The sequence below is a fragment of the Nyctibius grandis genome, chromosome 4, assembly GCF_013368605.1.
Source record: "Nyctibius grandis isolate bNycGra1 chromosome 4, bNycGra1.pri, whole genome shotgun sequence".
Lineage (NCBI taxonomy): Eukaryota > Metazoa > Chordata > Aves > Nyctibiiformes > Nyctibiidae > Nyctibius > Nyctibius grandis.
In genome coordinates, this window is record NC_090661.1 from 61934622 (window position 1) to 61961494 (window position 26873).

The following is a 26873-nucleotide window of genomic DNA, read 5'->3' on the forward strand; positions in this document are numbered from 1 at the left end:
GCAGGAGGGACAGCAGCGATCCACAGAGAGGAGAGAGATAGAAGAAGAAAGGTCTCATTTACAACATTAAATTCACAAGGTTAATAATGCCTCAGCATCATGCATGTTTATCTGATTCCTTCACTTCAGCTGAGCCAGCACGGCTGTCCCTGCTTCTGACGTTGCCCTGCAAGAGAGGCAAAAGAAATTGGTTTATTTTAATCTATAGCAAAAAGGTTTATGGTAAGACACACCGTTGTATATATGCTGTGCGGATGGGCAGTTGCCACCGCTCAGCTGAGGCACTGACTTGTTAAGGCACGTGAAAAAAGCAGCATACACACCATGAAGAAGCAAGGTGATAGCTGCATCTCCTCCACACAGCTCTACGGGCAGATACAGATGATGGATACACGCGTGTGCAAGTGCCACTGTAGACATCCACCCTATGGAAATTGCACATCTAACCTGGGTGCCTTTGGACATAATAACAAGTCAGATTTTGGCAGAGGCTCAAGGCAGGGGCTTCTCTGATGCAGCAGTGTTGGCTCCGGGGGCTTGCACATGGTCCTCTCCTGAGAAACCAGAGGTGGCTTGTGCAGCTGGTGTCACCCAGGGCCTCAGCACTGGCATGTCTCACCGAGCCTCCTGACCATGGGTTTTCATCTTGATTTAGTGTGCAGGATGAGTGCCCTTCCCACACCAGTCTTACTCTGGATCTGAAAATGCAAACCCCTTCTCTTGGAGCCAATAACTATTTCCATGGCATTTATTTAATAAAGGCACCTATCCAATACTTGGGGTCTCCTGGCATAATTAATCATGAAATTAAATTCAGTCTTTGCAGTGTTCAAATCAATTCTGCAGGAATAACACTAGTTGACTGGCACTTACTCTGTTCGTCATCTAGAGAGCCTTTTGCCGTCCAGCCTATTTTAGAAACTGCAGTGGCTTCAGAAACCACCAGTACGGGCTTCCAGGAGCCCACATGGAAGATATCCCATCCACATCCTCTGTTTTCCCGACTGGTGTCTGATCAACTTGCTCATGGAGGGAAGTGAATTCCCCACTCAGGGCCTCAGAGGTTGCAAACACAACTCCAAAGTCCTCCTGGAGAGCAGCAGGCAGATGCTGGTTGCTTCATCTGAATGTTTTCACTAGCTGCCATGGACACATCTTGAGCCGACAGAGGCATGGACCATATCACAAGTGTTCATGTGAGAGAAGAAGGGTCACATTTCCTCACCAGATACACGGCAAACACCCTGTGGAGGTATTGCTACAAGAGGACCATCAAATGGCTTCTGGGGATTTCTCATGATTCAGAGGGACCTCAGCCATCCCCTCTGGCTGTCTGCATCGTTCCTCATTATCCCTGCTGCTCTGAGTAGTGTCCCAGCCAGCTGCTCTTAAATCAGTCTCAACTAGCAGCTGCCCATTGCCCAGTGACATCCAAAGAAGGGAAGAGGGCCTTCAACCGGTGCCCAGCCCTTGAAGGCCCTGACATGCTGGTGGGGAGGAAGGACAGAGAAGCTCTGAGCTGTACCTGTTCCCTGAAAGCCCCTCAGGAAGAGGCACAACTGCCCACTTCCCCACTGTGGTCTCTGTGAGGAGCAGGAGCAAAGCACCACCACACTCTGCAGGGCACCATAGGGGCCGAAGGCAGACAGCATGTCCCACCGTACCCACAGGGCTGGGTGCAGCCCCTGGGTGCCACCGAGGCACATCTGCCACCCGGGACTACACAGATCCTGTGGTGGAGACAGTAGCTTGCTCTTTTCTTCCTTGTGGCCACAAAACTAAAATAAATAGTTGTTTCCACAAGACTCAAAATAGCTTTAAAACATCTTTTTTCCGACAGCAGTCACCTCCTGTCCCTGCTCTCCACCTTGCTTTTTGCAGCTCCTGGTGAAGCAACTCAGGAAAAAGTGCAGGCAAGAACCTGCTCATGGGGAGTGGAGAGTAGAAGTGGAAGCAGAGGGAAAGGTCCCTTGGTGGCACTGCACTGTCCCCACCAACCTCCCTGCAAGATTCTGGTGCCAATAGATACGGAGAGCAGCAGCAGCAGTTTCCTCTGATTCACCCAGTGGAGCAGCTTGCCCAGTCCCGTGGCTGGATCCTGCCACATCCCAGCCATCACCTGCACTGCACAATTGCCAGATGGGGTACTCAGGCTCCCTAATGTCACCCTGGGGCTCTAGTCACAGGGACACCTTCTTCCAAAAGATCTCCTGCAATTCCCAATGTTATTGGGAAGTTGGTTTTAACATCCACCCTATAAATCTCCCCTTACAGCCATTCTGTCCTCAGACAAGAATAACTCACTATTACGAGTCTGGGAACAAAACTGTCAGAAACAAATGGCCAGCGCGTTGCCACGGTAGAGTTCGTTCTCAGAACACTGTGTCTTTATACACTGAAGCTGGATATTGCCTATACAGGTTTAAACAGGTGGCTACGTTTTATACACACTTGCAAAAGGAGCATCTAAAAAACACACAGTGTGTAAAAGCTCACGGTTCAGGAGCAGCTCCCGAAGGAGAGCTGACACAACCAGTTCATGGGTGGCTCTTGAGTTGAGGTCCACGCCCATAACCCTGGCACTGGAAAATATCCTGGTAGATACACTCTCTATAGAGACTGTTCATGTATCTATATATATCCTTTGGGAAGGAGCTGCCTTCATTCCAAATGGGTTCACCGGGCATGGGCAGAGACCCCTCCTGTCCACCGTCCTGGGTGCACAAAGAGCTGAACGCAGCTGTGCCAGCATTGTCCCACTGGCCTGATCCAATTACCTTTCAGCGTTGCCAACAGGAACAGGGAGGTGTCTTCCCCTAAATCAGCAGCAGCTGACATTTTTCTCCCCACCAGCCAAGCAGGAATCACCCTGAAATGGAGGCCGAGCTCCTTGTTTCCTGACAACTCAATGCTAGCCCAAGCAGAGATCGAAGAGGAGGTTACATATCACCTCCTCTTCCCCTGCCTGCCGCTGGCCGGGCAGAGGCTCCAGCACCTGCAGCCGTGCCTCCCTTGGGTGTTCCATGAGCCCTGTGCCATCCACAAGTGCTGGCACTGGTTTTGCAGAACCTCACACGACCCAAAAGCTGGAAGGGCCTCCCCCGATTGACACCCATCTCCCCTTCAGCGCTCACGCTGCTCCATCATGTTCTCATGCTGGAAGCGCCGCGCTTGGGAAAGGCATGAAAGGAAAGGCCTGTTCTGCAGCCATGGTGCGTGTCCCTCCTCGGAGCCCCACTGCCCCTGGGGCCAAGTGAAGAGGGGACCCCAGGGGCTGCATCTCCGCAGGCCGAACCCGCAGCTCCAATCGCTGGATGTGCAGAGGGAGGAAGGCAAGTCTCGGCCCCCCCTTGCACCTCTCAGCGCCTGCGCTTGAGGTGCTTCCCAGGGGGATGCACAGCAGTGGGGAGGACCACGCTCCTTTGTACAGCCCTCCGGGGCCACATCCCTCTGCCACTGCTCCCCAAGCTCCTGCCATGAGAGTTCCTCACCCCACTGCGGGGGTTTTCTGCCTCTTTCCCCAGCATCACAAATAGAAGCAGATCTGCAAACACTCCCCTGACAGCCTCTCTCCAGTGGTCTCCTGACAGCCCCTTGGCAGGGGGGAGCCCCTTGTCACAGCCCTGGCATAGTCCGCCCATCAGCTCCGTGGCCCCTCTGGACGACGTGGTGACGGGATGCTGCCCACAGAGAGCGTGTCCCTGCCGCGGGCAGGGGATGCAGCTGGGAAGCTCACCCCGGGGTGGAGCACTCGCCGTCCCAATAGAACCCCCACCCCCAAAAAAAAAGAACCAGGAAAAGTTTGTGCCTCCTGAATTCAGCGTGTTCTCAGCAGGGACTGCTGCGGGGACGGGCCGGGAGCCCCGTGTCGGCCGGACAACCGTGAGCAGGGCAAGAGGGGGAGCTGCTCCGGGGGAGTGCCTGCTCCCGGGACCCTCTGTCCCGTGCGGGGGTCGGGGCTGCGTGGGGCCCTGCGGTTCCACGCGTGTCCGCAGAAAGTGCCGGGACCGCCAGGGTTGCCGGGGCGCGGCGGGGGGCCGTGCCGTGCCGTGCCGTGCCGGGGGGGGCCGCGTCTGCGCGCCGCCCCGCCGGCGCTGCCGGGGGAGTGGTCTACCCTCGCCGGCAGCGGCGGGGCCGGTCCGCGGGGCGGGGAGGTGCCGCGGCGGCGGTGCAAGCGCCCGGCCCGGGAGGATGCGGACACGCTGACGGAGCTGCCGGCTCCCCTTTGCCGCCGTGCATGGGCGGCGGGCGGCTGCCGCCTCGCCTCGCCTCGCCTGCCCCGCCGGTGAGCCGGGCCGGGGGATCTCCGCCGGGCTCGGGGGAGGTGCGGGTGGCCGGGCGTGGCGGGCGGGTGTGTGGGCGACCGTCCCGGGATCGCCTGCGGGGGTCCGGCGGCAGCCCGGGGGAGAGCCACCACCTGTAAGTCCTCCGCTTGCAGCTGGGAAGCGGCTGCCTCCTGCCGTGGGGCAGCGCGCCCGTGGCGGGGCCAGCAGCCGGAGCGGGGCGGCGGGTCGAGGCGGTGCGGTGCGGTGCGGGGAGGCGAGGTGTGGGGAGGCAGCGGGTTGGGTCGGGGCGGTGCGGGGAGGCAGCGGGTCGGGGCGGTGCGCGGGAGCCGGCCGAGCGCCGGCCGGGAAAAGGGGTTTCTGCTCCGCGCCCGGCTGCGGGGAGTTTCGGGGAAGGAAGGGCAGAAAGCGCGGCTCTTCCTTGTCTTGTTCCTCCAGATGCTTTTTTTTTTTTGCTTCAAGGATGTTAAGGAGAATTCACTGAGACATGGGTTCTCCTTTAAAAAAAAAACCAGTTTGTCCGGCAGCCGAAGGGCTGTGTGAAGGAATCCTGATGAATGAGCGTAGCACTGAGGGAGCTATTGGTTTGTGGTCTGCGATCGCCTCAGCTGTTCCTTTATTCCATTTTTTTTTTCAAGGCAACTTTTGAGGCGAGGAAGCGGGTAACAAAGCGCAAGTTTAATACAATGGTGCTTTTGCTTGCAGCCTTGCTGAGCTGGGTAAAAGAGCACTGAAGTTCTGCTTTTCCCATCAGGTAGCAAATACCACACATAGGACTACTTGTAGAGAAAGAAAGAACCTACTTTGCTCTGTAAATGAGGACTATGTTTCACTCTGAGCAAGGGGTGTGAATATTTTCCTGCTGCCAAATGAACATACCACAAAAATTTTCTTTTCATCTGGGACAGAGCCATGTTTGTAGATCTTTGAATATGGCTACAGTCGCGGAGGGGAGTTAGGTTAGGCTGGATGTAGCGTTAACTCCTCAAGCCACAATAAGCAATACACAGAGAGAAATTTCTTTCCGTTGGTCTTTTCCTGACTGCGATCTTTACTGCAGTCGTGTAGTCAATGGTACAGCGAAGGAAGCCCTCCTGGCTATAGGTTCAAATCTTATTGAAGGACCCAGATGTTGGTGTTCGTGTCTGTCCCGTCGCCTGGCTCTCTGCACAATGCTTCCTTATGAGTAGCCCGAAAATGAAGGTGAAGCAGAGAAATCTGCCTACACACAACCAGGCTCAAGCCAGTGTTTTCCGCCTCTTAGATTTAATGAGCAACAAATTTTCTGCCCAGAAAAGAATCCAGCTCACAGCTCAGGATTTCGATAATTAATATTCCATTTAAAAAACATGTTTTCAGAGTCAACATTATGATTACAGAGAGAAAACAAGCAAACCTTGACCTGGTTTCCTTGCGTTCTCGATCCAGCCTGACAATTTGTCAATCAATCAAGTGGAATTTCCTCTAACGCCTGTGGTACATTACTTTAGCAAAAGAAATGAATGTGCAGATATAGTAGCTACTTTCTCTCCCTTCTCACAATGATTTCTTTGTATTAAGCAACAGGCTTTTGCATAGATCAGGTACCAAGACCATAGTGTCGCAGGCTGAAATTGCTCCTTCTCTCTCATTTCTGACATTATGCCCCTGCTTTTGAGCCTGTTTAACCACATCTTTCTATTTTGGAGGGGTCAGTCAAGAGAAGCTTTGATCCAGGGTGGATCGTCTGTCATATAAGGCAGGAAGAGCCCTGCCGTGACTTCAAGGAGACCAGCATCTGCCTCAGCAACAGCCCTTCCCTTTGCTCCTCAGACAAGTGTACCTTGTCTGGAAAAATCTGTAAATGAATCAATTTCCTGCATTTTGCCTCTTCAAAGGAAGACTTTATTGCAAACCCCAGGAAAACCGCCAACCAATAACAACTAGGTAGAATGAAAAAGACTGATTGTTGCCAACAGGTCCTTAAAACCTTATCTCAGCCTCCTGCTTCAGCCTTTGTCCCTCTTTGATTGCAAGTCCTTTAGGGGCTGGGATCACCTCTCCTTCACAGTTCAGAGAGTGTGACCAGTACCATCCTCTGCGGAAGAAGCTGTGGTCCAGCAGGACAAGCCCCTGCTGTCATCAGAGTGCACTGACTGATCCTGCAGCATTTTGCCCCATAGTGTCCATATCCCCATAGGACTAGGAGAGAACAGTCCAAATCCATCTCCTCTGTTGAGACCACTGCAACTTCTGTAAGATGTAACCTGAATTTTCAGCTGAGTTCTGTCTCTGACACGCACATGCGTAAACTGCCCGTGTGCAAATATTTAGGAGACCTCTAGATCCGGAACGTGCTTGTTAATTGGTTGGCAGGAAGACTCATAGCCCTGTTCATGCATATCTGCTTTCAGTGTTAATGACTCATTCCAAAAAAAACCATACCGCATTTTTTTTTTCATAATTTCTTTATTTTTAGCTGTGTGTTGTCCTCACCCTCCATCGTGCCCATCCCTACTGCGATAGCACACGATGTTCTCATATCCTCCATCTCAGGCTGGAGCAAATTCCCATACTTGGAAATTCAATTAAGGTGACTGATTTTTAATTCCTAGAGAAAACCATCTGCATCTCTGCTGTTAGGTTGTGATGTCACGACACCTGCGGTTGAGCTGTTAATTAGCAATAGGGAACATTAAAAGTCTCTTCATTGTCTTTGTTCTCTTAGGAGTGTCTGGTGGGTTTTTGTTTGCTTGTTTGTCAAATCTAACACTTTTGCTTTGCTGGCTTTACTAAATTCTCTAGTAAATGCTCAATATTGCACCATATTACAGCACTGTCAACACCGTATTCTAATTTCCCCAAAGTTACAAGGAAAGAACTAGTTTATCTTTTAAGTAAATACCGTTCTACCTGACCGTACCTAACCTCTTATCCTATTCTGTTACCTAGAAATGAGCCCAGTGACAGACTGTCCGGAGTATTCTTTCACAGTGCCAGAAAGACATCAGATATTTCACAAGCCATTTCCCATGAGATTTCCATCTAAGAATCACCTACTTTGTGTTGATGCTCTAAGATACTTTTTTCCTCACTCATCTGCTAGTGGTACCGTGGCCCGTATTCAGGACCATCCAGGAATATGTAGGGAATAGTAGAAAGAAGCCCAGGAAGCCAATTTTCATCTGTCACCAGTTCCCACGGGTGCTGTAAGGTGAGGGACAATCATGGCATGACATACGAGGGATGAGAGAATCTTCATCTTCCAGGGAAGATCCCAGAGACAAAACCATTTCTTTCTGAGACCCTTTAGTAATGGTTGCTCTGAGTTAGAAGGAATTATATGCTTATTTGCAAGGTGCTGGCTTCGTAAGGTTGTTTTGAGAAATTGAAGCCAATGCAAGGTTCACTGCGTGAGCAGAGCTCAGAAACACTCTGCTCAGCACAGGCATTTCCGATCCCAAAAGCAAGTTCTCAGATGAGAGAGTATTTGCACAGCAAGTACCAGGAGACATACCTCTAAAAACATTTAACAGCTTGTTGAGGCTTATCTCTAATTTTGATGGGGCTGTTTTCTTAATGAGGTCCTTTCACATCAATTAACTGCTGAATCTGATGATAAAAAAATAAATCCAAACTTTCTCTTGGCACACAGTTCCATGAGGACTCTGCGGAGATTTCCATGATACCGAGGTCTACCAGCATTCGGAGGAACTGGCTTAGTCATTCTTCCCATCTGCTCTGCTTCTTCCTCCCTCCACTGCTCTGCACATGCTTCCTGCTCCTCATCCCTATTTCCGAGCATCTTGGCTGGCCGCCCCCCTCTCCTCCCTTGCCGTACCTATCCCTTGTGGCATCTACTGCGAGGAAGCTCAGGTAGTTTAGTGCTGAGATCAAAGAGCTGAAATAAATGAGCTTCTCAAAAGCAGCCAGGAAAAAAGAAAAAGAAAAAAGACAAACCCACCAAGGAAGCACCCATAGCAAGCAGGATTGCAAACATAATTTGTGAAGAACTTTGAGTTAAAACACCCTCAAATAATGAGATTGCTTTAAAAACTGTGATAGTTAAACACAGGCACATTTTAGTTCTTTTTCCTTTCTCTTTGACCATTTATGAGTCAAATTTTTGGCTCCTTTTTGCAAACAGGGCCAGTAGGAACTTGAACAGCTACAACAACCTTGAAGCTGAGGTTTGTGTGTAGTCACGGCGCTCCAGGAGCTGGGGACATAAGAATGACGGCTCCTCAATGCCTCACTGTGCAACACCAGGAGTCAAGGAAGCTGAGTTAAGAGTGATCTGCCCGTGCCGTGCCCTTTGCAAGCCTGTGTTTTCTAGTGTTGGTAGTCCACAGATGAGCACTTGAGAAATCCCCCAGGGTGATATTTACCCCAGTAGCTTCTTTGGAGCAGGAACAGTAAAAACTGCAGCTTGCTGCGAAGTTAGCGGCGAGAGGCAGCATGATCTGGAAATAGCAGCCTCCTACCCCTTTTTGCTCTCCCAAACTATGTGCTGTGTCTCATGCTGAAATGCCTGCTCCTCCACATCGGGAGTCATTTCATCTCACTGCTTCCTGAGAGAGATCAACATCTTCTGCAGAGCACACGCCACTGAGGAGAGGAAGGCAGCTTTGGCCTGCGGAGAGCAGAACTCAAGTACTGCGTGGGTGGCCAAAGACAAGAGCTTCTGAAACGAGGGAACAGAACAGATCTCTAATCTCCAGACTCTGACACATATCGCACTTTTCTCAGTTGCTTAGGAAAGAGATTTACATCCAAAAAGAAGTGGGAGGTTTAAATAGGAGTTCATACACACACGCATTTATCTTCTGTGGTCCATGCGGTAATTTACATTTCACTGGTCCCATGGAACCCACAACACTTCATAAAATGCATCCATTACAAATGTGCAACCAGAGGTAACAAAGAAGCTGTCCAAGTTCCTATCCACAGTGTCCAAAAGCTGAGCTTGGTAGGCACTCATGGAAGCTGGAGGCTGCAGAGTATCACTGAGGCAAGCACATATTTTGGGTTGTGCCAAGATGCTGAAGCTGATATCCCACCCCAGCAGAGGTACCAGGCATGGTCCTACCTCTGGATGACCCAGGCCGCCTGTGTAGACTGACGCACTGCAGGACCTAAGCCATAGCTCCCTCCTCCTAGGACACTAACATAAGACCAAGGCATAGAAGGGTTGGATCTACAGAAGCACCTGGCCAACTGACATGTTTTCTTGCAGGGCCATGCACCTTCTGGTACCGTGTGAGCAGCCCCTTTGTGGCTTCATCCACCACAACAACTGTAGCTCTGTTGTAGATCACCGATGCACCCACCCTGGCTGAACTAACAGCCTGATCTGCTGCAGTGAGGTGGCCCAAATAATGCACCCTTTCTTCTTCTGGCTGGAAAGACCTCCTTGGACCTGTCTCTTTATTGGGAATTGCTGAGCAGGGTTCACCGTGACTCGTTGAAATTTTCCACTTCGCAAAAATCCAGCAGTAGACCATTGCTTCTACTGCCTAGCACCATTCTCATGCATGCCCTGTCCCAATTTTCCTCGTAATCAATAGCAGGGGTTTCTTTTTGTAGCACACACAAAGGCCAGACTCCTTGAATGAAGAAAAGTTTGCATTTATCCAGAGGCTTTAGAGGGGTGTAGCGGGGGGGACCGGACGCCCAAGGCTGAAGTCCGGGTTTGTTTGAGGCGCTATCTGAAATCAGTGGGAACCGCGTGTGCCTGCGATTGCACGGGCGAGCTCCCAGAGCTCGGTGTTTACAGTCCTCCTGCGTGCGAGGCTGAGCCCGCAGAGCTGCGAGGGGGACATCTCTCCAGTGCAATTTAAATACGGGGCTGGTAAAGCCCCTGGGATTGTGCCATTGAAATAAGAAAGGGAGGTCTCCCCGTTTCTGCAGTGCCAGAAAAATGATAAATTTGCACACGGAGCAGCGGTTCAAGGCCAATTTCTGCCGCCTATCTACACTTATTTGTTACAAGGTGCACCTTCAATGTGGTATTGTTAGGCTGTTATCATAATATTTCCATGAGTGCTCAGTAGGGGAATGATTAGCTTGGGAAGCCTGGGAGGGGAGGAGGGAGGAGGCTGTCCCGCAGGCCCTGCTAATCTAGCAGCAGCCCTGGCACCCCAGGTCAGGTCTCCCTCTGCCGTCTGGTTGTCTCCAACACTGGGGCAGCTGGGAGAGGAGCAGTGATGCTTTCAGAGTATGATGCATCTCAAAATAACAGTGACTTGATGTTGGAGGTGCTGCTGCCCCCCGGGAAGTGTTTGGGGCTCGGTGCCTCTGAAATGCGGGGCTCCTTTATCAAGCGGCCGATCTGCGGGCTGCTAGGATTGCAACCTGCGGCCGGTTCCTATTTCTGTTTCGCTGATGAAACGCGCTCACCTTAAAAACAGCTACTTTGCAATTCATGGTGAATTTATCCCAAGGAAAGGCCTCCGCTGCTGTGCATGGTGGAGTCCTCTCCCCACACGGCATGGCCAGGCACAACTCAGGAGAGACAGCCAGGCTGGGCTTCCCACACACCCAGCTGGCCAGAATTGCTGTACAACATCCTGCTTCTGCTCCCTGGCACTGGTTGTCCTCCCGTGGGAGGTGAGACCACTCCACTGGGACAAACTGTGTCCTTGTGGTAGAGAAACTCCAAACACATAGTGTTCCCCAGATGCTTTCCAAAGTGGGAGAGAAGCCTGGAGAGCATCTTTCGGTGCCTGGGATTTCAGCCCATGCCAAGCAGCACAGGTGTAAATTCATCCCTTTGGGTGGAGTGGGAGGTGGAGGGCCCTTGATCTGGGCAAAGGGGCCACCACTGAGGCGTTGCTTGGTCTCACTGGTGGAACCATCTCTCCTATCATCCCCTTGGTTGTATCTCCTTACACTTTCCTTGGTTGTGCAGCTCCTAAAGAGGCAAGGGCATGACCAGCTCATTGGAGTAGTCCCTAAATCAACTGTTCTTTACTAGGAAGTGTAGCAGGGCTCTCCAAGCCCAGAGGAGGGGTAGCCAGGCAGTGCCACTGGTCTCTGAGACTTGAGACTTCTTGGTCACTGTTGACAGCAGTGTATGTGCACATCATCGTATAGCTCTGCTTGGCAATGCTTCATGGGCTACGTGAAAATGGTTCTCTCTGTTGTGGTCAGGCACAAACACTCCTAGATCCCAGCCCAGCCCCAACATGCAACATGTAACATATCATAGTGTACTTTCCTCAGAGAGGTCCCATACCACCCCAGGATGAGGGTGTGTGACAAATGAGGAGAGGAGGAGGATATGGTGACAGCATGGTGCCCAGCTGATGCACAGCTGACCCATTTCAGATGATTGAAGAGCTTTCGGGTTTCTGTCAGAGCAAAAAAGCAAGAAGGGCTGCACAGCCCTGTTGGTACTCCTGGAGCCAGAGAAGCAGCTGGTTATCAAGCTGAGGCAAAGGAGGACAGGTTAATTTGGGGGGTGGAAGAGGAGTAGGTCGGGAGAGAGTGTGTGAAGCAAATGGGCTCCAGGCTAGGCTAATCAGCAAAGCAACAAAGGTGAGTAAAAGTAAGAGTGGACAAGATGAGATAAGCAGAAAAAGACTTTACTTGAGTCATTTCCGGACTGTTTCCACTGCAGTAAAGGTTTGTCGCATGATCTCAGTAGCCATGCCTTGTTTTTAAAAGATAAAGCAGTATTGTAGAAGGAAGGGTATTAGTTTATGTTTCCTCTAGTGTTCGCCAAAGAAGATAATCACATCTATTAGGTAGATAAAGTGAGTATTTCCTCTTCAGAGAATGAATGCATTTTGGTAGTTTTATACAGTGGAAACACTGAACTCTTCAACAACCTTGACTGGGAAGAAGTTTTTGTGGTTCTAAATATGGCTGTATGGGGCTGGGAGAAGGGACTTCTTCCACGCTGCAGTCCTCGAGTGATTTTCTTTTATTACAGTGTTCAAGTAGCTGAGCCCCAGGGGCTGATGTCCTCTCTCAAACATTGCACGTGCTGTAGTACAGAGTTCCCTAAAACTTTGGAGAGGAGACTGGTGTTGGGTCAGTTCAATCCAGAAGTCTTTTGCTGAGGCTGGAAAAGCAATGGATGTGGGTTTAATTAATTCAGTACTGCGTGGTTTCTTATATATCGCTAACCAGGCATCTGAAGATACCTCTAAATAGCAAGTGGCCTGGTTTGGATTCCAACCAGTGGCGATGTAGTGCCCAGTTCGTTACCTCTTATACCATTTTGTCTCTTATTGAGAGAAGACTCAGTGTCATAACTGTTCTTATTACATCCAGTATTTTCTAAAGGAGAGACTGAAGGTAGATGAGTTTATGCTGAATTTTCATGGGTTTAATAGCAGCGGTTTTGTAATGGGTAGTGGGATAAAAATCTTCTTCCCAGAGTATTGGATAACATGATATCAGATGCTCTCTGGTTTCCATACAAGAGACAAGCACTGAATGTAGTCATGAATTTTTAAGGGACACAACATTAGCCTCTCTGGGGTTGGTTTGATCATTGGTTAGGAAGGAAAATTGCCAGACAAGAATTAAACCTTCTGAATTGAATCATGGGGATGGAGATGTGATTTCCTGCTTCCCCAATTTGCAATAAGCGTGGCCTGTGGCATGAGAAGAAACTCCAGAATGCGACGCACAGTTTTCCCCCTGTCACTGTTTTTGAATAAAATCAGTGTGCGGTTAATCTGGTGTTATAAATCATGGTAGGAAGGCCTCCAGAGCAGGTAGATTTGTTTAATCACTTGGGCTGGAATCCAAACCACTGGAGGATATAGAATATATACACTAATGCCATTCACGTCACTGGAAACACCTTTTTCCCATCCAAGGAAATAGCTGTGGCTGGCATGAATATATATTTGGCAAGCTGTAGGGCTAAACAAATTTCTCAGAAAATCATCTTTGGCCAAGATACTGACTATATTTCAGCACTTCTCAAGCTTTTTGAGAGCTAAGACCTTCTGACAGAGAAGTCATAAGAAAATGGTGATTCACACTTTGAAATGGTGGGATCCTCACCTCTTCTCACCAGGCTCCCTGTCCTGATACCAGTCAAAGTATTACCTTTAGTTTGGACTCGACCTTTGCAAAAATCACTTCTCCTGTGACATCTGTAATAATTGTGCAGTAATGTAATCCTCACTTATCCTTCTTTCAACCTGTCTTCTTTGTGTCTTGACCAGTAGCTTCTTGAACAGGAATCTCGTTCTTTGATGTTTTGAACCATTGTCACACTAAGCACACTGATCCTGCCAAATAAGGGTATACATTTTTGTTTTCTAATTTTCCAACTATCATCAAAATTCCTGTATTGGAGAATTTTCGAGTGTCCCAGTTTCAGCAGGTTTTATGTAGCTTACACTAAGGAATAAGGTTTATCATGCAAAAAGAGTCAGACTGCAAGGTATTTCAGCTAAGGGGTTTGGGTGGTTTTGGAACATTAATTGCCTCGGTAATTCACTAGCTATGCTACGAGCTGCATCCCTAGAGAGATCAATTCCCACCTGGTGTAGAAAATTATACACACCTTCACAGTAGGAGCTTCTGCAGCAAGTTTTCAGTACTCTTTCCCACTGGTCGCTGCCAGCGTTGTCACTTTGGTTGCAATGCTCTCACTCTGCTGTATTGTCTCTTTCAGGCACTTTTAGAGTTTGACAGAGATTACACAACACTTCATCAACAAAGTGAACATCTGCAGCAAGGACAGTTTTCAGAAGCAACATCCATTGATGTGATTGAAGGTAATGCTCTCTCTTCTGTCATTGCCCTGTACTTGCCATTTGTCCCCCATGGAGCCTCATCCTCTGGCCAGGAGTCCCCTTTGCTGCCCATCCTGGTTGGTGAGGGGAGAGCAGGATAAGGCCTCAGTTCGGTGCATGTCTGAGCGTCCTCCAAGCTGATCCTTGCTTCAGGTAACAGCTGTTCCCCACTGTGGCTCAGCCTGTCCCATAAAATGTGGTTTTGCCCCTCTTCTTAAGGAAATCTTTGCTTGCATCACGCAACCTGCCTGTTTTCCATAGCCTCATAAGTGCTTCACGGTTTTGGATCTTGAAGCTGGTCCTCAATCAAATACTGTTTTGCCACCAGGAATTTCACAGGTCAGTTTTGCCCTCTGTTCAAAAACTAAAACAAAAATGCGTGTGCATTGTTTCTGAGCGCTTTCTCCTGGTAAATGGTTTAGGACTTGTCAACCTATATATTGCTCTGTATGTACTGACCTTGTTAGCGCCATCACAAACAGCAGAAAGTGGGCTGTGCGTTTGCTCCGTGCCCCTGGAAAAAGATCAGCATAGCGTGGTCCTGCAACTGTAGCAGTAGCATTTAAGATAATCTTCTCTAAATGTAGTTTTCTCACAGAAAAGCAAGAACAGATTTTGCTTTTTTTCTCCCCTAATTGGTATATTTGAGCTTAATTAAACCTAGGGGAAGTAAATGCATCTCTTAATTCACTGCCACAAGAATTTTAAGGTTCAAAACAGGTGACTCATCCACGAGAACAGAATTTATTCTTTGTTTGTAAATGCTATTTATTGCCTTGTTTTGCATCACTATGGCTACTGCGTGTCATTGGTGATATCAGCATCTACATAAAAAGGTGATATCAGCATCTACATAAAAAGAATACAAGACCGAATTTAAAAGAGATATAGTTCTTATAATAATTTGCTTGTATCAGCCACTTTTCTGTTGTATGTTAGTACATCTCACATAAAAGCAGCAGTAAAAGTGGCTCAATATTTTTCCATCAAAACTGACTGAAAAGTAAAATTTTCTACTGCCCATAAATCAGGTAAAAAAGACCTAAGCAGCAACCAAACCCCTTTTTCTGATTCTCTGGCTTTATAAACAATTCAGTGATGTTGTACAGGTGATTTCGAAGTTTCAGATGAACTGATTTGCAGCAACACTCTCAATTATTTTACTTCTAGTCGTTTTTAGAGTTAAATACCTAGTTAAGCTTGTTAGAAGCATCACTGCTTTCACAGCCCATATGGATTTCTTCTGCTTTCCTTTACTGTTTCTAAGTGGAGACTGAGAACAATTAATCTATCCCAGTTAAAGCCTAATTCTTTTGCCAATTGCCTGGCCCCATGTTCTTTTCTGAGACACATCAAGTACAATCACTTCTGCCATCCTATTCAATCAAAGCCTTAAGTTGCACAGATTTTGTGAAATGGCCTGGGCTTCAACAGCTTGGGAGCTGATTCACTGAGGCATCTGCTTTAACACTGACAGGACTGTCACCATTTTCCTAGCCAGAATCGTTTGTCTTTGTCATTTAGAAATAATCTGCGGGGTGTAATGTGGTCTTAGGGAAGCATGGAGCCCATTATTGCTCAATAATAGAATTTCATGAGGTCTTAACAACATCTTTGAGCTCATATGACACATTTGACAGTGCATGTGTGGATGTATATCTCTAATGTCCCATAGAACAAGGATGGAGAAGGTGTTTTAAACACTTGGTATGTATTGAAAGGCTGCTAAAACAAACCAGCCAGCTATGGGTGACTGCAGGAGTCTGCTGCTGGCTAGCGGGGACCAACCCCCAGGACACACAGCAGTGGGACGTGTCTTCTCTGTGGTAGCCAAACCCAGGACTTCACAAATCCCGCCCCCCGCCAAAACCTCCAAGATTATTTCCAGCCAGACACATGCTTTCTCATTTCCCTTTCCCTGCAATCCAGGACAGCTGGGGATGGAGCACTGAACCCCAAAAAGGATCTGAAAAGAAAGACATTAATCTTGGACATGGTCAGAGCAGTGGGCCCTGTGCTCCTCCAGGCTCATGGCGGTGTCTGGCTAACAGGCGGTGTGAAACCCCCAAAACTGAATCCTCCCAAAGAGTTGGGGTGGGAGAGCAGGGTCCTGCTATGGCTCAGTGTGGTTATCTGCAGAGGCAGTGCTGGAGGGGCAGCAGGAGGGATGCAAAAGGGTCCCTCTGGGACCAAGGAAGAGATCAGGACCAGGAGGGGGAAAAAAGGCAAGAACTCCATGAGCACCAGGGGTGATCAACAAGAGGAGGCAATGGAGGGAGTGCTGCTTTCCTTTTGGGCAGGGAAGGGTCTAAGGGCACAGCTCTGTCCTTTTAAGCACTGTCTTGGTGTGTAGGAACAGCTGGCACAGCTGGGCCCACGGTTACTGCTCCAGGAAAGAGTCTCTCATTTCCAGATCACCAGTCCCTCAGTGTTGTCGTCCATGGGTGCCCAATGGCATGGCCCACTGGATGCTGCAGGAATAAAAGCATGTGTCCAGAAAATAAATGTATTTTACTGATTAGATGGTTTGTGGTGTCCTGATGTGGTATCCCTGGAGAGGGGACAGGTCCAAGCAAGGGCAGGGAGCTCAAAACTCTCTTCCTAGCAGGCAGAATCTGTCCCTCTTCTACTGTGCTGTGGCTCTGTGAGGATTCAGGCTGTGTGAGCTGGGGGATGCCCAGATCAGGGGTTTGGTTCAGCCTCTTGCTGAGTTTTGGGGCCTGGTTCTTCTCTCCTGCTCTGTGTGTGTGTTCCAGGAAGCATGCCGTTTAATTCAGCGTTGGCTGGGTCCAAGCCTGGTGCTTCAGGGCTTTTCCCTAAGCTGATGGATGCCTATGGGGTCGGGTCCTGGCCCACAGCTGAGGTCAAGTGTCTCCTGGGTCTGCCGTGCTCTTTTTTAAATATGATGCAGTGGGAGTGAAGGTCGCTGCGATATCACGCTGCTCTGTGCTACAGCTAATTAAAGTAATTGTGAAGGGTTTTGTAGTAATTGCAGATATTGTAAAATTTAGTTTTGTGGGGTAATTGGTAATGTAAGCCTGAAACAAGTTATCCTTAAGATGTGTTAGTTTGCATTTCTCAGTAGGAGCAGCCTTTACAAAGAAGGCTTTTGTGTGTGAAGCAGGACCAGAATTAATGGCAACATTTAGTCGTGCCTAAAGGGGCTGCTTGCCGTGGCAGGTGGCAGGGCAGTGTGATTGATGATGCCCACGTTCTGCGTGCTGCAGGAGGCTCCGGCAGCCAGTAGCTGCTGTACCTGACGAATGCCAGCTAGGGAGAGTGAAATGCCCAGGGCCAAACCCATACAGGGTTGATGTATTCCCATCCAAGATGAACGTGACTCCTTCAGTCTGTAGGTCAGACAGAGCGGTTCAGGCTCTGTTTGCTCCTGCATGTTATCAAGTTTTCAGGCATCCTCAAATTTTTCATTAGAATGCTGTATCTATAAATCTCAAATGTGAGGAAAATCCTAATGCCGTAGAGATGCGCAGCTACCCAGCCATGGGCTGGGCTGAGCTCCCTGCAGCGAGGACTGCAGCTGGCTCTCACCCCTCTGCTCCAGGGTGCCGGAGTGCCCAGTGGAACAAGGAGAGTGCAAGGGCCAGCGCCGTAGTGCGTCAGGTGCCAAACATCACAGGGGGATGCTTAATGGGCACATAAGCAGCTTAGGTTCCTAAGTCCCTGGTTTAAATGAGATTTAGGTGCCAAACCTTCCCTGATGCATTTGAAAATCCCACTCAACACCTCTCTGAACACTCAGGCAAGTAAAGACGACTGAAAATCTGGCCCTTAGACACCAGTATAGCTGGTGTGTCTAGAATTAACAGTTTAAAAAGAAGTGTGGGCTCATACCTAAATGGAAGAGACATCTGGGAAGAGCAAATATTGAAGGTGTTGTGAAGAATCAGAATTAGAATGTAATTAAAGGCTGATATTTCCATGAGTAACTTTTTTTGTCAACAGATGCAATTTCTGAGCTCATATATTGATAATGAACTGGTTGCTGATAACATAGGAGGGCTCATACTTTCCTGCTAATGACTCTGGGACTCTATGGGGGTCCTCTCTGCTGGCTGGGGGGGCAGCTGGGGTCGATGCCCTGCTCTGCATCACAGATGCAGTGATAGCAGTTGGCTTGGAGGGCCAAGGAAACACTTCTCGGGGGGCTGTTTAGAAAGGACAATCTGTAACACAATTATTTTAACAAATGTGAAAAGCCAAAGTCTTTTGTTAAATTAACTGTGGGGCTGAAGCTCAGAGCTGAGTTTTCCAATTCTGATTTAATATTTGCAGCATGACAGAGGTGATGAACACACGGGAACCGGTGATGGAGGAATTCACGCTCAGCCAGACTCCTGAGGAAGAAGGAGGCCCTTCAAGCCAGGTAACTTTAGAAAAACTGGAAAGTATCCTGAGTTGCTTTCCAAGAGCAATATAATGCAACCAGTAACTGTCATACACGTAGATGTTGAATTGCAGAGCACAGCTGACAGAAGAACAAGCCCTGAAATACGTGTTTGATCCTACTTAGGTTTTGTGTTTAAAAGATGAGAGTTCTGGTGGGACGTTTTTTTTGGGTGCCAGGCCTCAGGGACACGGTGGCAGCGATGCCTTGTCCCTGTGGGGATGCAGGCGAAGGGGGTGTTTGTCACCAAGAGTTCAGATTGGAGCAACCATCACGTGATGAAGGCATCCAGCCAATACTGTACCACAGCTTTTAACAGCCACCCCTGTGATGAGATAAGTTTCCTTGGACTCAGAGGGAGCTCCCTTTTTAGAAAAGAGACCATGTGAAACAATGGTGTGATTCACATAAATGGCCGTGGCATCGTAGCAGCAGCGCTGGTCAGGACCTTTTGCTAGCAGGTGCAAGAGCATTTTCTGTCCCCAGGCAGTCTCAGACACCCACCCGCGTACCCACCTGCAGTGCTGTTCCCAGCAGGAGGGATCACGATGCCTCGAGCCCCTGTTGTGACAACCCCTGCGCTCTGGTTTGTGCTCTGTGGTTGTGCTCGTGGCTCTCGGTTTCACGGCTGGGGACAAACCAGATGAACGTGTCCTGGTGGACCTGAGTTGCTTCTCAACACAATATGTATTATTGCAAGCAGACTCAGAAAGCTGCTCGAGGAGAAGCCTGTTGCAGGTTAAAGCGAAGCATTTGGAAGCCAGGGAAGTCAGAACTGAAATTTTGCATATTCCTTTCAGATCACTTGTGCATGTAATGGAAGGCTCTGTGCAGTTAAAGAGCGTACCATGGGCTTTCCCGTGCCTTGTCGACCACACAGGATAGATGCTGCTCACTCAAAGACCACATTTTCAATATTCTCTTTCCTCTTTTTCACTGAGTCCCAGGTTTTCATTATTGTGATAGTGTACACACTGTCCAAACTCTGTGCCAACTCCGACTCCACCTGTGTCTTTATGGCTTTTCTATGGTGTTCCTGATCATATATATGCTCCAGAGGTTTTCCCCCAGCTCCTTTACCCTACCCCTCAGGGAGAAGGTGATACCATCCACATTTTAGTGATGGCCAACTGAGGCAAAAAAGGAAAAAGAAATGAGAGGTGTCACAAAGTCAGTGACTCAGTGGGAAAACTAGGTTTCTTCCAGCAACTTCCAAGCACTCTGGCCAGGAGACCAGTCCTTCTCTTCCTGCAGTCTCCTGCCCACTCGTCACACACTCCAGCTTCCGCAGAAAAACACAGCGAGGCCCGACAGGCAGCTCTGCTTCCTGCCAGTCCTGACTCATTCCTGGAGGGATGTGGCAAATACTGGGCTCTACTGGAAAAAAAACATCATGTGATTGGTGTGAAAAAAGACCATATGAGAACGACATGAACAAAAATAGCCAAGCTGAGGCCACACAGGTGCCTTTCCTGAATTTTGTTGCAGCCGTAATAATCATCTCTTAGCCCATTTTTAGATCAGTGTCTGTCATTTCCCAGGGCTTCAGAAAGCAGATGAAAAAGCAGAAATTTTGTTGCATTGGATCTCCCTGCTAGGGGTTGCCACCAGGCTTGGGGATGAGGTGGCTCTCACACAGCCTTCTGCCACCAGATCAGGCTGGGCAGCAGCTGGGGGAAGAGGTCACTGTCACCTGCATGTGCAGCCCTGGAGGAAATAAGGCAATTTACCCACAGCTTTGTGGCTGTTTTCTGCCAGATGAGCCATGAGGCTCAGGGAGCTGGTCTGAAGAAGAGCGCACTGCTGCTCAGGGGTGTCTCTGGGCCTGTCCTGGCCAGGCAGTTTTCACCTTGTCTCCTATTTGGAAATAGCAGGATTGTATTAGCAACTTCTTAAAAATTCGTCCCAGTCAAGACAGCTGCTGTGGAAATTTCTTTCCAAATTATAAACTGTTCAGGAGGAGGCTGTGTAATGGGAAGCTGGAGCAACTTTTCTGATAGGCAGCATGAGAAGCATTGCTTGATCAGGATGAGTTAGGCCCATGTGAGTGCAGCTCAGGGAGGCACTAGGAAGGTTTACCTTCAGTGATTCACTTGGTCTAGCTGCACAGAAGGGGCTTTCTCAGAAAATTCCTTCTTAATTGTGTCTCACTTTGCAACACTAACAATAATATACAACATTTTTTACCTTCACGTAAGTTTGCAAAGAGTAATGAATCCCCGCAGCACTACTACGGGGAGCGAGGGCGTGAGGGTAATTATTGTTCTTTTCCATCTCCAGAAGTCAGATACAGGCATCAGAGCAATGATAAAAATGTGCTTGCTGCTTCACAGACATGTAGGAAGAGAATTGCCCTTCCCAAGGGCTTGCCAGCTCTGATGCCATGTGGGACAACTAAACCCTAAGGTCTTAGGGAGAGCAGCTAATGTGATGGAGGAAGGTTGCAAAACCCATGGAGCAAACACCTCCAGTGGGTTATGACACTGCAGTCCCCAGGTCCCTGGCAATGTCCTGGAGGGTGCACCCAGTTTTATGGTGGTTAGGGAGTATCTGTGTGTTTCTGCCTGTGCTCATAGCAGGAGCTGTGCAGAGGCTGGCTCACATAACCAGCAGTGCTTGGTCTAACCAGATACCCCAACTCAGTGGTGAGGTACGGGGTGGTTGCAAATGTGCAACTCAGTGCAAATGTGTTTATTTTTATAAAATAAAATAAAATAAAACAAACAAAAAAAACCCCTCAGCTAGCATGGAGAAATATACAGCCTGTTAGTGCGGTTATACGGACGTTTGAGAAGCCAGGAGATAAGATTTCAGCGAAGCAGCAACAGAGTTTGTCTTATGTTAACATCCTGGAGGAGCTGGAATGATTTTTCCTCCAAAAACTCCCAGAAAAAAACCTCAATCCAAAACAAAGTACCCTGAGAGATTTAAATGAGCCAGCTATGTGGAAAACAAGAAAGCACTTTTGTGTGTTAAAATATCCTTCACTAAAAAGACATAGTTCAGCTTCAAGCTCTAACTGCTGCATAGGGTTTGACCTGCAGCTTCAATGTGACAAATGAAAATAATAACTGGCACTGTCTCCTGTGTAAAGATGATCTCTGGGGCTGCCTGGTTTGCATGAATGCATCGTAAAATACAGTGTTTCACATTAAAGAAAATAGCTCTGCAGAATGGTGGCTTCTTAATAAACTCTCACTGCAAGAAAACATGAATTTCATATCAGAGTAAGAGGACAGCAGCTAGAAGGGCTGCAGCAGCCATTTAGCTTAGCATTACAGCAATGACCTTTGTGTCCTAAAAACCCATCAGAACTGAAACACAAGTGTTTGGCAACATAATGAATTTTGTCGCCTGAGTCTCCATTTTTACTACACACATCGAATCACGCAAGTCACAGCGATCATCTGTCTGACACGCTGGTAAGCAAAGCTGGGTTTCTGGTCCTGGTCTGTGTCCAGCAAGGGATAGCACATGGAGGGGAGAGCGTGCTGAGACCCATTAGTCCCTCTGCATCCACGCTTGGCTGACGAGGAACTGGATTCAGCTGCTCCTGAAATCCTTCCTGTGCAGGACTGCTTGCCCTGCAACAATGTGAAGGGGCTTTTTGGTGGACGTGGGAGTGCATGTCAGATGTAGAAAGGGTGCTAAGATGGAGTGTGTACTCTGCTTGCTCTGAATATGCATCCCTGGGCAAGGCTTTGATGGACACATCCCCAAATGTCTCACCAGGCCTTCCCAGACTCACGTGAGAAGTACCCGAAGCTGTCCAAAAGGCTGCCATCGATCGTGGTAGAACCGACCGAGTCCGGGGAGGTGGAGAGCGGGGAGCTGCGCTGGCCTCCTGATGACCTGAAATCAGCAGAGGACAAGGGTCTTCATGGTGACCAAAGAGTCTGTGTCCAGCAGCAGCAGCAGCTGGATCTGGAAGGTCTGAATGAGTAGTTTTCATCCTTGTTGCCCATAGGAAAACAGCAGTTTCAGGCCATGCTATGCATTGAAGTTAATAGTGTACCAAAGAGCAGTAGGTGCTTGAAGGTGCCCAGAAACACTTGCACTGGAAAGGGAGTCCTGTGGACTGAAAATTGCCTTGCAGCTTTTGAGCACGTGGTGTTTTCATCCCCATCAGGCTCAGTGCTGGCCACTCACATGGCCAGCAGGCAGTTTACTGCACATTAGTAGTTCACTCTAGGAAACAGCAATCCTGTTCAATAGCATATATCTACCTCCCTGCCTCCTAGCCTAGAAACAAACTGTTTAACAGCTGCACATTTTTGAAAGCATCATGGTGTCCCAGGAGTGCATTAATGTAGCAGGAGCTCACAAATATCTGATATGACTAGTAGTGTCACCGTGGGGTAAATATGGCTAAAGATAAGAGCTTGTTGCAGTGTAGCTTGCACAGTGAATGCTCCAGTGTGGAACTGGTCTATTTATTTCTGTTTTTTTCATCCCGGTGCTCTCCTTTTCCCTTAAAGAAAGAGTGACACGGTTTCCATTTCAGTGCACCATTTGCCACCCACATGCCCAGAGACAGCAGCCAGGATGGGGTGCAAGATGCACCTTCCCTTACCTTCAAAGGGGTGATGACAAATGGTCTGATCTTGAAGTGTCAAATCACTTGCTATTCCAGTTGGCATTTCTGGGTGGTGGCAACCACAGGGTTTGATCATTGAAGAAGAAATGTGAACCAAATCTATGGCCTGACCTCCAGGTTGCATGTTACTGCCTCTGTGTTGGTTTTGTGCAGTGATGTTAGGACTCGTTGCGTCTTCAGGACTGAGAGTTTGAGCAGATTTCCCTAAGACAGCAGGTAGCCCTCCCACTATGGTGGCTGTCCTGCTTTTAATGAGAGGCATCATCACCTCATCTCACTCCCCTTCCTGAGGTCTGACATCCCCTGTAAAGTCAGGCTGTGATGCACTCAGAGTACCCTACTCCAGGTTTAACTACTGGTTTGCAAGTAGAACGAATTGCTCATGTCAAGTCTGAGCACCCTTGACAGATCATCTGCCTAGTGGAGCAGGAAATCAAATGAAGGCTGTTGTACCTGTACGGGGAAATAAATGCTGATGAACTATTTCTTTGCAGATACTTTAACACAGCCAGCTCAAGAAGCGGAAGACAGTACAGATACTCTGGAAGGCAGAACTGAAGAGGATGAGTAGGGACTCCACGGCCTCAGAAGTGAAACTTCATTGTGAATGTTGTTGGAAAGCTAACACACTCTGAAGACATGTCAAAGTAATCTGTATTTAAATCTGCAAGGTTTTTATTTAGTTAGTACCTGGTAAGAAGCGTCTGGGCTTTAGAACTGTTCTTCTCAACATTTTGGTTTTCAGGCTGGGATTGATATTATTTGTTTAATTTTTCCTTGGGAAACCATGGGACATGTTAGGAAATACGAGATTATCAAGGGAAAATGTTCCTAATTTCGATTAGCACATTTCATGGGATTTACCTTTTTCAAGCAAGGCTGCTTTCAGGTATCAACAGCAGGACAAAGGGGTTACATTTCTACAGGAGGGATGTCTTAAATCTAAAACCTTTCTTGTTTTTAGCCATTTAAAACTAGCACTGTGATATTATGGACAATAGATGTAATATAATGTCACCATTTGATTTTGTAACTTCTGTATAGAGATGCAAGTGTAAGATTTGCCTCCAGGCTGCTGCCCCAGGGTGGCCCAGAGCAATTCTCTCCCTTTGGCTAACCTGTGCAAATTCAGATGAACCAGCCTTTTCTTAGCCGCCTTTTCAATAAGGCTGGCACCTTTTGGAAACGCTTTCTCGCTGTACATTGACGAAGCGGATTAGCTAGTCGCTGGTGTTTGTGGATTGAGGAAGTCTGTTGTAGGCTTGGTCGGGTGGATCGTGCTGTTCGTGCACTCTTCAGGCCCAGGTCCAGCCGTGGCATGGTGCGCGCTCCTCTCTCTTGAAGCCAACAAGATGGCTCCTGCTTCCACCAGGGCTGGAGTTGTCCCACGTTGTTAATAGAAATTGTTGTGACAATTCCTCTTTTGGTATGTGTTTTGTGTATAACGTAGGTGCAGAGGCCCAACTGTTCCTCCCTCAACCCAAGCCGGGCAGTGGTTGGGGGTGGGTTACGGGAGCTCCATAGCACAGCCCAAACCTGCCCTCCATTTTACCTGACACCAGGTCCTCCCAGAACCACCCGCAGTAGGAGAGAGTGGAGGAGGGCCAAGGTGGTGGGACGCACACCTGCCTCCCTCCTGCCCGAGCAGCACTGCCAGCAGGAATGTGGGCATTGGGGGTGCCCTCACCCATGGCATGGCCCCCTTGGCTTTGGTTGCATGGCCACCTTGGCTTGGGTTGTATGGCCACCTCGGCTGTGGTTGCATGGCCACCTCCTGGAGACTAGAGCTCACGGTGGGACAAGCTGTGTCTGGGCACCTCAGGCTTCCAGTGGATTTTTCTTGGGGATTTGGGGGCCATTTTGACAGGGGTGAACCTGTTCCTCTGCACAGGGACCTCCCAGAGACTCCCTCCCGCCGTCCCAGGAGAAGCACCGATCTCAGCCCGAAATGCTACCCTTTGGACAGTGTTGGTGGGGTTAGATGATGCATGTACTCAAAAGGGTTTGACCATGTCAGTGACGAGTGTCCCATAAGCTATGAAGTTGGCTTTCTCCATCTCTGCAGGGCTGGATGGGGTCTGTACTTCCAATTAATGTTGCAGCCGGAAGAAGCCGCTCACTGTAGGTGGAACGAAATAACAGGATTTCTTCCAGCGTTAACTCCTCAGTTGACTTCCAAGTGCTTTCTTTTCTCCAGTAATAATTTTCTCTAATGGCAACTTTTAATTGTGTGATGGTGGATAAAATTTACTGGCCAGATGTATTAATAAGATAAGTTTATACCTTCTTAGCAACCAAATTTAATATATTTACTTACAAAGAATTCTGTGCAATGAATGTTTAATACAAAGGAAAGAGACTATTTTACTTCAAAGCAACATTAATTTATGTACAAAACTATAGCTCATTATTTGGGGTGTTTGGGATCTAGAACCCTTTTTATAAGCAGTGTAGTATAGTATAACGTGATACTTAAGTTAAACTTTGCTCTCTCAACCTATATAACAATCTGTTTTGCCTTCTTGATGTAGACTCTCTTACCTATGCTGTCACAGAATTATTTTGTTGGATGAGTGGGATTCTGGGCCGAGCACCGAATTTCACCAGAGTAACTGAAGGTTTCAGAGCATCTCCTAAATCTGGCTGCCGTCCCTGTCACCCTTCGCTGGTGACAGTTTTCTGGTAAAGCCAACGAAGCGAGAACAAGCTCAAGCTACGTGTTTGGGTAGCACATGAGCAGCAAGAGGAGGTCCCTGGCTCAGACCCACCTGCAGCTGGTCGTGGTGGGAGGAAAGCTGCGCTGGCAAGACAGCCGGGTGGGTGCAAGGTGCTCTTTAAACGCTGCTTTTGCATCGACCATCAAGAAGTTTTACAAAGCTCTGGGGGAAAAACGATGACAGTGACGACATATTTTTAGCTGTGTGATTTCCTTCCAATCTGCGTCTGCCCAGCTTCGTGCAGAATGACGTTAGACATATCACTTAATTTGCTTTTCACTTTATAAAAGGAAAAACAGTTGTTTGAAACACTTCCCCCAATTTTATGTGCTCTCTGTCTGCCTTCAGACGCTCCCTCCCTTCCTGCTCTGGATGGCCCTTATCCTATTTCCACCTGAGGTCAATGGCACTTCCCTAAATAATTTTCCCAAAGAAGCAACAAAATTCTATGTACACCCTGAAAAAACGCCACACAGCAGTACTTTTTTCATCCTAGTACGTAAAGCTACAACCCCATAGAAATGTCAGATTTCCTCCTTCCAGCCTAATTACCCCTCTCTTTCCTTTTCCCTCTCATGCTGCTCCCTTGGAGTATTTTACCTGAAGCAAATGGATGCTTCAAACTAAAGCTTTCTCCTAAAGCTGTGTGGCCTCAGTTTAACGACCACGCAAAGCCAAACTCCTCCTCCCATTTTTATTTTTCTGAACATGGGCCAGAGGCCCTAAAATAGGAGAGCAAGATAGAGAGAAAATTGTTTTATACAAGCAAGCCCTATTTATTCAACTTGCAGGTCTATGAATGTCCACTTAATTTGTCTGTGTGCAAGTGTTGTCTCTCTAATAAACTCAATAGTTGTTTTGTATTTTTTTCTGGATTAAAAGCTTTGTAGAAACTAAAAAGGAAAAAAAAAGACATTCAGTCATATTTTTCTAGTCTAGCTTGTAGAATATTTCATGTAGTGCAGAAAGGAAGTTTTACGGAGTAAGACATTGTTTGATTTTGCTCTATTTCAGTTCTTTCTAATTTTGTAAAATGCCTCTTGTACATAATACTCGACTAATGTATGTCCTGTAGATGTATTACACCATTTAGCCTATTAAATGCCTATATTGGACCAATTGGAAGAA

The 26873-nt window shown here is 48.2% G+C and overlaps 1 protein-coding gene across 3 annotated transcripts; it reads left to right on the forward strand.

The window, feature by feature from the left end:
• Positions 1-4142: 4142 nt before the first annotated feature.
• On the forward strand, positions 4143-26873 carry LBHD2 (LBH domain containing 2). 3 transcript variants are annotated; one of them, XM_068398675.1, is made up of 5 exons: positions 4143-4285; positions 13906-14008; positions 18320-18410; positions 22164-22362; positions 23523-26873. In XM_068398675.1, exons 3-5 carry the CDS (start codon positions 18321-18323, stop codon positions 23597-23599), a joined length of 366 nt encoding a protein of 121 aa, XP_068254776.1. In that variant the 5' UTR covers positions 4143-4285; positions 13906-14008; position 18320; the 3' UTR covers positions 23600-26873. The 3 variants fall into 3 exon arrangements, with proteins under 3 accessions (XP_068254776.1, XP_068254777.1, XP_068254778.1); XM_068398676.1 differs by lacking the exon at positions 4143-4285 and adding an exon at positions 4345-4419; XM_068398677.1 differs by lacking the exon at positions 4143-4285 and adding an exon at positions 6781-6855.

Bases quoted from the DNA above. Each gene is read 5' to 3' on its own strand.
- LBHD2 (XM_068398675.1), top strand. From the start codon at position 18,321: ATGACAGAGGTGATGAACACACGGGAACCGGTGATGGAGGAATTCACG. The intron at 18,411-22,163 runs GTAACTTTAGAA...ATGTCTCACCAG, and splicing joins AAGGAGGCCCTTCAAGCCAG to GCCTTCCCAGACTCACGTGA. The intron at 22,363-23,522 runs GTCTGAATGAGT...ATTTCTTTGCAG, and splicing joins GCAGCAGCTGGATCTGGAAG to ATACTTTAACACAGCCAGCT.